Source organism: Ylistrum balloti, unplaced genomic scaffold (assembly GCF_031769215.1).
Source record: "Ylistrum balloti isolate Yb309-2 unplaced genomic scaffold, AGI_CSIRO_Ybal_v1 Utg369836, whole genome shotgun sequence".
Lineage (NCBI taxonomy): Eukaryota > Metazoa > Mollusca > Bivalvia > Pectinida > Pectinidae > Ylistrum > Ylistrum balloti.
Window position 1 is genome coordinate 319,541 of NW_026781996.1, and position 11,762 is coordinate 331,302.

General features: G+C 34.6%; 1 protein-coding gene across 1 annotated transcript; it reads left to right on the forward strand.

Annotated features, from left to right (window-relative positions):
• Positions 1-1,609: 1,609 nt before the first annotated feature.
• Positions 1,610-9,640, forward strand: LOC132545268 (uncharacterized). Its single transcript, XM_060208942.1, has 6 exons — positions 1,610-2,726; positions 3,240-3,331; positions 4,201-4,366; positions 5,319-5,480; positions 6,351-6,519; positions 7,013-9,640. The coding sequence occupies exons 1-6, from the start codon at positions 1,629-1,631 to the stop codon at positions 7,372-7,374; spliced, it is 2,049 nt and encodes a 682-aa protein (XP_060064925.1). The 5' UTR covers positions 1,610-1,628; the 3' UTR covers positions 7,375-9,640.
• The last annotated feature ends 2,122 nt before the right edge of the window (positions 9,641-11,762 follow it).

Below are 11,762 nucleotides of genomic sequence, written 5' to 3' on the forward strand. Positions count from 1 at the left end.
TAGAATTTAACAGCGCATGTCACAGGTCAAGTGGTCAGTTATTGTCCACAACATGTACAGTATGTAACCAACAATAGTATGCCTATTCCGGGCCTGCTAGATATATACATTTGGCAAAACGACAGTAACCGATGCTTACGCGAATGGACACGAAAGTAACCGACGCTTGCACGAATTAACAGTAATAAAAGACAAACATATTAACTAAAACAATAACATGTATTACTGGATGCAACAGGTTAACCGTTTAAAAGGTAGTATTATGCAATTAACAACTTGATAATCGATCCGTTCATTCAATCCGATATCCGTAGACAATTTTCCGAAGCGAGTCTTTACTTGTTTTGGTTTTACCGACAAGAACAGACAAAACGCCTACACTGTTGTTGAGTGTGTGTATATAAAGCGAAGGCAATCCTCAGGAGACGAAAAACTGCCAACAACAACAACAACAACAACAACAACAACAACAACAACAACAACAACAACTCAGGCCTTGTGTCACTCGGACAGGGTAAGCTGTAGCGTGTGGTCAGGATGTGGAGTTGTAAGACTGACCATTGACATTGTCCTGATTTGGAAATATTTAAAAGCTTAAACTGTTCCGACAGGTGCACAAACTGATACTTGTTATCGAAAAAAAAATCATCTTCGCACTTAACCTGTAGCGTTTGAAAAAAAACAACTTCTGTTCTGCTTCTTGTAAAGAAATGTACATCTTCCTGTAGGCTAGCCGATCTTTGCATAAATAAGAACGGATATTATCAATGATATACTTTACCTACAGGACATTCACGTCAAATATGCTAACATGACGAAAATGGTCGACATTTTCTTCCTTGTTTCATGTACATTGATGAACAACCAATTACACTCGACTTTGGTGATGTTTATGTAACAGAGGTCATTATTTATTTAAATACCCCGCTAGGATTTGAGCTTAGGACCCTAGGGGTTATTAGTCTAACTCTCAACCAAAGCTGAGCGGTAAATTGAGACTAACATTTACCGGGATACACATATACTCTTTAGTTCTAATACAATGTTTATTCGATACTAAGCCTACATCTGCTAATAAGCCCACCTACATCTATTGCCAGTAATAATACAATAAAATCCTGCCATCAGGTCATCTACTTCTATGAATCAGAAAAGGGATAAAACAGCTGTAACCTTTTTCTGAGCTACAAGTACATCACCAAAAAAACACAATTTATGTTGATATACTGTCACAAATTTCAAAACACATTAAGGCTATGCCCTTATTCTCCACAATTCTTTCATGCCCCGTAAGCTTCGTAATTTGATCATTATATTGATTTAAAACTGAATTAAGATAAATTAGTTTATGCAACTGTAAACATGGAAATAATAGTATTTTGCAATTAGTGACTTGATGACATTGATAAATTTTTATTAATTATTCTATTTTCAACGTAACTGAACTAAGCTAAAACCCCATTTTACCATCTGATTAAAAAATGTTGGAATGCAAAAGATATGAAATATCTGAACCATGTCAGAAAGCTATAACTGTTAGTTTTTTTTGCGTGTTGACAATGAGTTAATTCATACTAATAATGCTGTTTATTTCTGATTGGTAGATAAATATACATGACCGTATAGCCATGTCTAAAAATCAGCAAATAAAGCGTGCCATAAAGAGGCTGATGCAAGATCTGACAGAATTGAGGAGGGAACCGGTGGAGAATGTGTCTGCCTGTCCGCTGGACGCTAACATGTTGGAGTGGCACTGCAACTTTAAACATGATCAAATAATCTACCATCTGATCCTTTTCTTTCCTGAGAACTACCCCTATGACAGCCCAAGTGCAGAATTTGTTCCAATCGGCTTTCAGTACAATAGTGGAGCCACAAAACCTGGAAAAAAGGGAACCAAGGTCTGCCTGGATATTTTTTCTGACTTTGCGGATATACATACAGAGTGGAAGGACCAGAAGTCTGTTGGCTGGTCACCAGGATATACAATACAAACTGTACTGCTCAATGTTGTGGCCTTTCTTGCAGAGACTCAATCTGGCGACAGTTATTGGATGCGGGATGCAACAGAAACTAATTTGAGACTTTCCAAGAAGTTTTCATGTGAGGATTGTGGTCATACTTACAAAAAACCATTTCCCCCATTAGATCATGGAAAACCAGAAACACAAACAAAGAAAAAAGATGATGCGAAATTGAAGAAAGGGGATCCGAGTCATGAAATAATTGATTATATGTCGAAGGAAGTCTTTGACAAGGGAATCCCAAAAACTGATTCTGAATTGTTTGGGTACGGTCTAATTGTCTCCGGGCCAAAACATAGACCCTCACTGACCACACCTTGTGAGGCATTCAGTCTGGAGTCATTCGAAAGCATGAAGAAAGCAACTGGAAAAGTTAAGAGTGTGATGCGTGAGGACATCAGCTTCTTTCTGCCTATGTTTATTCACCCTCCTCATGGGGCCAAGATACAGGGAGTTTTTGAATCAACTTTGAGAGAATGCGCTGCCATACTTCCAAAATGTAACCCAAAGAAAACTCCAATTGAGGACATGGTGCTAAAGGTAATTCCAAATCTGATGAGTGCCACCGTGGTGGAGTTTAGCAAGGGGACACAACACACCAGTGACAATGCGCTCAATGGCTACTTTGCTTTACACAGACTAATGCTGTGGGCACTGGATACATATCCTACCTTACAGAAGGAGATTGACAGCAGACTGAAGGTAACATACTACAGTAATTTCAAGTAACTGTTGTATGTCTGTTAATATCACAGTTTGGCTATTATAATGATTTCAACTTATAAAAGAGAAGTGATATTAAGTAGACATAGTGTTTACTGGGATTTGGCTACTCTTAATATCTCTTGATTCATAGACCATTTAAAAAAATAATTACGTTATGTTTTATTCTGTTTGATGAAAGAAAGTGGTATTCATTGAGAATGTTATCTTCAGTATGGCATTTTCACTATGAATCTGCACCAAAATCAGATGGCATTTACAAAATCTATAATTGGCAAGGCAAACTTATTCATGTATTCATTTTTATATGATTATATTTGTAACATGCTGCATGCACAAAAGAAACTGTTTGCCATGTACTTCTCTCCTGTTTCCTTAATCTTATTTCCTGATGCAGTTTGCATTCATATTAATTATGAAGTATAGAATCAAGACTCATTAGTTTTGTTAGCTGAACTAGTAAAGTTATTTATGGTTTGGTTTTAATTTTAGATTTTTATTGACAATGAAGATCAGAGAACAAAGAAGGCATGTCCACATATTGGGGAGTGGCTCATGCTGTTGACAGCTTCCTCCAAGTACAGGTAATATTTTTATGTAAAAACTATTGCTAAGTAAAAGATTTATGTTCTGGTTATGAACAGTTTTGCTTAGAAGATTTTGTACTTTTTCTGTGCAAATCTGTATAAAAATAAGTGTATGGATATTTTTCCAACTGTATGTCATAAGATGTGATAAAACAACGAGGCAAACAGTTCTTACAACAATTGATACTTTTCCACCTGTAGAGGTTTGTAGGTTTTGCCTGTCATAAGGCGTGAATTCTTTAGACAAGTTTAGTAAGACACCATATATCAGAAACTGTGAATGACTAATAAGTGATGTAGTGATAAGCACAAGAGGGCAATGATAGCTTGGGTGGTAGACCATTTGCCTTCCAGGGAGCATGGTTCTACACTTTGGGTGGCAGTTTGTGTTTCTGATCAGCTGTCACAAGGAGACCATGTCTTAAAATGTCCTAGCTGTTCATGAGGCGATAAACCCCGCAAACAAACAAAGCCATAAGGTGCTGGCTTTATAAAACTGTCTACAGGGAGAAGTTTCCACACAGAATTTATTGAATTATAAATATGTGGAAAGGAATTGATATGGCGTTCAGATACCTGTAACATAATTATTCTGTAATGAAATGACAAGGCTATATATGATAAATATATTGGTAGATAAGTGAAATAAGCCATTCTTAAAGGGCTATAATTAAACACACTATGACCGGTAGATAAGTGAAATAAGCCATTTTTCAAGGGCTATAATTAAACACACTATGACCTCTTTCACAGAAAAAAATATAGGGAGTGCACTTATTGTGGTAGGTGCTCCTAGTAGGTCAAATATGGTAACTATTTGTTTGGGAATTGGCATCAACAGATACAATTTTTGTTTTTGGACACAGGTGGGAAGGTGCTGCTGATGCATACCTGTCAGAGAGCTGGAAACGTCATGTGATGTGGTATGTCAAAGAAGACTCACAACTTGGATTCCTGGACACCGATAAGAAAGTCAGAATCTCGAAAACATTTTCCAGTACACAGGTCAGCCGGAAACTTCTAGCCTTCCAGGTATGTTATACTACATCCTCATTCCTATTGAGGTATAAATCATATTCCCAAAAATAATTTTTTCCTCAAATTTATAATTTTTTTCTTATATTGTGGTTACTATCAAATTTTAATTTACAATATCATACATACAAATTGATAAACTCGTTCAGAAATTTACAATATTTCATCAGGGAATTTTGTGGGTATTCAAGTTTAATTCACAAAGTCAAGTGCCTATGAAAGGCAATGCATTTATTTTTGCCAAAAATTGAAATTAAAATTTTAAGGCCACATGAAAATATACTATGTTATTTTATGTTATTAATGTTTAACATTTTATACACAGTTACCAACATCAATGTCACTAATCAATAGTCATCTAGTATCAAGGATCATAGCACTTCAAAATCAAGGGTTCAGGAGTGTTCTGAAAGGTCATCACAGAAAACGACCTTGTAATCAATTCTATTGTATAGTTATCATATCTGTATCTATTGAGTTGATATGTTTTACGTTATGTTTGAACAATATTTTGACTTTATGAGATCCAGTTATTGAAATTGAAAATTTTAGATACTGATCAAAAGAAAAGAAATATCAGGTGAATTTAGCATTTCTTCACTAGTTAGACAGGTTTTGATATAGCCAATATCAGGCTAAAGTGACAGTCAGGGGGGAGTTGATGAAACTCTGATATCTGTGTAGGGACTGGCCCTTGTAAATGGTCTTTGACAAAGCTGACATTTTTTCATGATCTTTGTAGCAATTTGTCAAATACAATGTACATACTTTTATATGATCTTTAATAGATAACTGTTATTTCATCAACTCTGTGTTATTGTCACACCTCAATCACTGAAAGCAATCAATTGCTATGTGACATTTGGTCATGTGATGTACTTTGTCAAAAATTCTAATGCTTGAATATTGTAAATGATAAAATTGCTCAACGTTGATTTCTTACTTTCAGGTCCTGTTCCTTGAAATTGCTATGCCAAAGGGAATGAGCCAGGATGCCATGAAAAAGAGATACGATAACAACATGGGTTTCCCTACTGATGCAATGGTGGCAGATATGAAGGCTTGTGTCCAAAAAATTAATGATGTTAAGACATACCAGGATTGGTTTAAGGTGAGTTTATGGGTGAATTATGGCAAGATTCTTGAAAGTAAATAAGTATAAAATGGTGTCAGACCGCTAAGCTGGGCATGGAGTATGCAATTTTATTCTCACGCTTTTGATTACAATGTCCTAAATTATACACAACAGTATTCCCTATTAACCCTGAATGAGGGTATGGATTGGCAAAACTGAGAACTTGTAAGGAAATGGATATTTGAAGTTGCTAAAAAGGTAAAACACAGTTGATCCCCATTCATATGAGACTGATACAAAATGTCACAGAATTTGTCATTTTAACCAAGTCTCTTGGGAGGGAAAATGAAAATGAACACTACAGGTTTTATAAATCCCATATGAAAACGAAACTTGATTCTATTCAACCTATTTACCTTAGAGACCTTAGGCATAATGGTAAAAATAGATCAATACAAAATATCAAAGGTTAATATTCTCACTCCATGTATCTTCCTTGACACCCCTTGTGAAATAATTATCTCTGTAGACACTTCTAGTGAACTTGTTACCTCCCTAGACACCTCTGGTTGACCTTTTGCCTCCATGGACACCTGTTATCAACTTGGTCTCTCTCTTTGTAGACATCTCTAGTTGACTTGTTGTCTCTCTGGACATCTATCGTGGACTTGTTGTCTCCCTAAACATCTCTAGTTGACTTGCTGTCTCTCTAGAGACATCTCTGGTTGACTTGTTGTCCCCCTAGACATCTCTAGTGGACTTGTTGTCTCTCTAGACATCTCTAGTGGACTTGTTGTCGCCCTAGAGACATCTTTGGTTGACTTGAAGATAAAGATAAACTGTCTATAGACTTTGATTTGGATCTGCATGTAAGATTACAGTATGTTATTGTATTGTTTATCACAGGTTGTGAACCTGAAGCCACCCACTGATGATCAGGTGTATGACAGACTTTTGGTCGCTGTTAAATATGCTATATATACAGATGGTTATCACTGGACATTCTGGAAGACAGGGGGTGGCTGGAATGCAGTACTGGCCAAGTACAAGCCATATGTACCCAAAGAAAAGAAAGGTATGTATGCATCTCTATTTCACAACTACTTGTAGTCTTATAGAAGAAGATACAGACAAGAGGAAAATGTTGTTTGTGTCTTTTAATTGTTTTAGTTTGTCTAGATGTGTCTCCATATACTTCATACTGCGTGGTTTCAGTGTTTTTTTATTGGGACTTGTAAATTATAAATATTTGAAGCTTTCGTTCATATTTAGTATCCCAAATCTATAGCGATCAAACAAGAGAGTAATACATTTCCACATGTAGTTTTTCAACTTTGTATAGAATTTATATAAATTTCTGTAAATGTCTGTGTCATTTTATGGTGGGGGGGGAGGGGTATGGGAGGCATATATTCAAACTTATGTCCTTTAGTTAGGTCACATTCCAAATCAGTGTCATATCTTGAGAATCTCTAATCAGGTCTGGTTAATATTTTCACCTGCTCAGGAGCATTCATGTCTGATAGACAATTTTTTATTTATTTATAAATCTGTTTGTTTTGTTTCAGCTGAGGACGATGGCAAGGCTGGATCCAGTTCAAGTGGCAAGGGGAAAGGAAAGGGTAAAGTTGAAAAGGCTGACCAATCAGATGATGAAGATGATGAACCAGCTCCTGCTAAGGCAGTTCCTAAGGGACGTGGTAAAGGGAAGGCGGCATCTGCACCAAAACCGGTTCCAAAAGGCAGAGGCAAAGGGAAGGCAAAAGCTGTGGTGGAAGATGATGACGAAGAAATGGAAGTAGAGGAAGTTCCTGCAAAGGGACGAGGAAGAGGCCAGAAGAGGAAAGCAGAAGAACCAGCAGGTCCTGCCGCTAAGAAAGGACGAGCAGCACCAAAAGGACGAGCAGCACCAAAAGGGAAAAAGAAGTGAGGAATGTAGGATTGAAAAGCTGATATAATAGGTGGATGACTGAGGTAGTTAAGTTTGTTTGTGATTTTCCTGGAGTTTCTTATTTTGGATATATTGATCAGTATATGCTGATGAATTTTGTTTCAAAACAAGGTTGTTTTTATCTTTAATTGTTATATTGTTTATGTGCAATGTATTTTGTTGAGTTTAAATTTTGCAGTTTGTAAAAAGATTGCGTAATTTCTGGCACTTGATGTCATGGATAAACAGTAGTCACAAAAGAAAACACATGTACTAAAAATTAATGTAAGTTTTTGACAGTTTATCATTTTGTGGTAGCCATATTTGCTCAGTTGTCAGACTGTTACGTTATGTATACGTATATAAGAATCTATCACACACTTATGTTACTTATTTGTGAGGGAGAAGGAAGTTGAGGATGTTCCAAATTTTCTGAAAGTGATTTCTAGCTCTGTAAATGTGAGAAAATATACATTTAAAAAGAAATCCTCTAGTTGGAAGATTACATGTACTTTAGACAATTGTATCATTCAAACATATAGAAATATAGATGAAGCTCCCATAAGTTCAATTGATCAATCTTCAATCTTTTTTTTTTTTCCTGTGTTATTACTCTATCCAGAATTGTTACAAGAAAATATACTTTATATATCGTGTTCCAAAAGATTATAATGCAAGGAATGCTATTTATAAAGTAATGTAGATTTCTGCATTGTTGGTAATATTTGTGGGGTTTTAAAAGATTCACAATCGTTTAAGATAGCATGAAAATAATTACTCATGAAACATTTTAACAGTCAATCAAAATCTTTGAAAATGCAGTTTATTATCCCTGTATTGTTTACCAATAGTCTTGTGCGAAATATAATCCCCATGAACTTAACCAACTTGGGACATCTCAGAAATAATGACCCTGCAAAATAGTTTTGTCTTGTCATAAATATCATAACTCATTGATATGACTCACATTTTAAAAATCTTCTTCTCAACACCCAGATATGGTAGAATGAAATTCTCCTGATGGTTTGAAGGGCCTTAAGGTCTTTACAAAAATTGTGAATTTCATGACCCCAGGGTCTCACATTGTCCCTTGTTGAGGAGGTGATGTTTACAATAGTTTTTACAGGAAAACTGGATTTTTGAGAATAAAGGTGTCTAGTTTTGCCGTTGGAAATGGCTTGGTAAGAATAATCAGTATTAATGACAGTTTTGATGGTATGTGTTTACTGACACTGACTAAACCTTAAGGACTAAAAAACATATCATTTAAGTCTTACTATCATCCGTGTTACAATGTCTTTTTATTGACATTTAAAACTACTTGCTCTGTAACCTTTATATTCAATATTGCTTATCTCATGTGACTGTCTAGGCAGCTAGGCCCCTTGTTAGTTAATAGAACCTAAGATCTTTTGTGATATATATTTAAAACATTTTATTGATGTAATTTAATTGGGATCTTGTGTGAAATTTTATGCTTTTTATGAAAACAAAGCAACATTGTTTTTTTAACTTGTGTGCTATATGGTATTTAACCTGTTTTATTTTTATTGCTTTTGATATATTGTTGACAGTACTTACATAGAATATTGTACTGTTGTAAGTTGCTCCCAAAAACAAATTCAATCAACTGATTTTCTCTAAAAAAAAAAGTAGGCTTGTTTAAGCTTGATTCAGCTATTGTCACTTAAAATACATGATATTTTGAATTTAAATCCATGTACACAGGAATTTATTGCTTCAAATGTATTCAGATAAACTAAAAGGAAAGAAAGCAAAACAAACAAACGCTATACTGTAGATTATGTTAATTTTCCTTATTTTTAATTTATTCGATATGACTGAAAATTATATATGGAATAATAATGTCACTATTTATTTGGTATCCTGATATTTGGACCTGACAGAAGAAAGAGTAAATATTGGTGATTTCTGTCTTCATGATTTCTTTCCGGGGCAGGTAATCATGGACTTGTTTGGTTGATTGCAGGCTTTCTGTCACAATGGCACTTCCTATCACCAGGGTTGTCTCAGATGTTCTGGTGACATGTGTATACATGTACCTAGTTAAGTGATATGGAGTTGCAAAGAAATGAATGTTGAAATAGTCGGCATATCGGGTCAAAAGGACTCGGCAGCCATTACTGAAAGTACTATTTTCAAGTACACACATACTCATCAACATAAAATAATTGAAAAAAATAAATGATATTTTAATAGAAGCCTTATACACGTCTGCACAATTTAGATATAGTATAATATTTGTTTCCAGTTTGTTACATATATTTGATATTTAATAAATAGTTGAAATAAACACTTGACAAATTGTTGACTCATTTTTTAATGATTTAAGGGAAAAATGTAATACATGTACAAATGAGCTGGCTACTGCTGCCTTCAGATAAAACACTACTATTGATGATAATTTTAAATATTACAGAAAGTGAAGCAATATTTGTTACCCTGTGATGATACACCGTGAATTCACTTGGTAATCTGGATTATGAACGGTTACAGAAGTACAGACAATGAATCGAAAATGGCCAACAAGATTCCATTCAGAAATTTTCCTATATTTTCCGAGAATTGAGAGATGCATGTAATATGTAATGTTTAGCTTACACAAGTTCCTGACACAACACAAACACATTGATATGATTATAAATTTTATGAATGTTTATGTGGACTTGAATAAGATATAAATTAATAATTATGAAGATAATCTCTGCAATATGTAATCAATATGCATTTTTTTTTATTTTGAAAGCACATGCTATTTCTGTAAAAATATATTACAAATATTCATGACAACCCTTATGTGTGATAAAATAAATAAATTAGATGAAGATAACTTAATGACACATGAAATATATACATAAAATATTAAACAGCATTTTATATGGACACTCAATATGTAATTAATTATTAAAATGCAATATAAATATTCCATACAGGTAAATTGATATACAAACCTACCTACACTTCACTCAATGACCATAAACTGGACATTGATAAAATACATTTTGGATCAAGTACTAAAGACTTAAATAAAAGATATTTAATTCTTTTATCATTCAAATAAACGTGAATTTTTTAACATTTTCACGAGGAGTATGGAAGTCTTTCTAATCATGTTTTATAGTGAGGCGATTGTTTTTATTATGAATTGCGAACGCCTCTGATGACTTGAAAATTATAAATATATATTTATAATCAGAATATTGGAAAATCGCTTCATGCTTTTAAATAGATGTGACGTTTTTCGACCTGTTAGCACACATTCAAATCGTTCTTCACCCGTTGTCCACCAATCCTTTCCTTCTTAAGTAAAGCGCTGAGTGGATCTTTCTCGGATTCCATATGTAGGTTCCCGTTGGTCCCTAGTGGTGCCCTTTTGATTTTCGGGACTGACCAGAAAAAAATGACTGACAGGCGGCTATCTTGGATTTTGACAATGAAAGATTGTTATCGCAATTTCTTGAGACGAGCAGGATGAATCGTTTTCAAAATTCATATGTGGGCTATCCATGATCTCTTGTTGTACTCTATTGACGTTGAGAGTGAAAAAGAAAAACATAATGGCTGACAAGCGGCCATATTGGATTATGACAATGAAAATTTGTTATCGCTTTTTCTTGGTGGAATTTTTATGTGCCCTTTTCATTTTGGTACCGATAAAAACACGATTATCGCCAGGCGACCATATTGTATACGGCAGTAAACTATTGTCACTATTTTTCACAAGGAATCTTAGATTTCATAATTTAGAGCAAAAGAGGGGACAGAAGAGAAATAAGGGGGAAATATTCAACTTTTAAGAACGATTAAAGATCAAACACTGGTGGACGCCAATATATCTGTGTTATTATATCTCTATATATTTTCTATATAAGCCGCAGTTACCGGCTTTAGAGTCTAGAATGCTCATTCCAAACAAAGATATATGATATTTTGAAAAAAGAGACTATTTTCAGTAGAAGAGGGTTGGACGAAAAAAAATATATAGCTTGGAAAAATTTAGTCAAGAAGGATTGGTCAGTACAAGGGTCCAGCAGACAGACAGACAGACAGATGGACAACTAGCGGAAATTAATAAATATCTATTGTATCGTAAGACAATGCGTTTGACGCTTTAGGGAAGCCTTAAGTGGAGGTAAATGATAAGCAATGTTCATTATCCACACATGTCACATGCTAACGCTACACATTATACACATGAATATATCAGAAAAGCAAATTGTTTTTTTTCTCTGTAAATTTCTCTATAATTTTTTCACAGTAAAAATTATACTGTGAATATCCAACAGCAGAGGTCATGGCTGTTATTATAGAACCTAAACCTAACAATACTGCATGTAATCTCATTCGTCGTTCTCTCGTTTACTCCT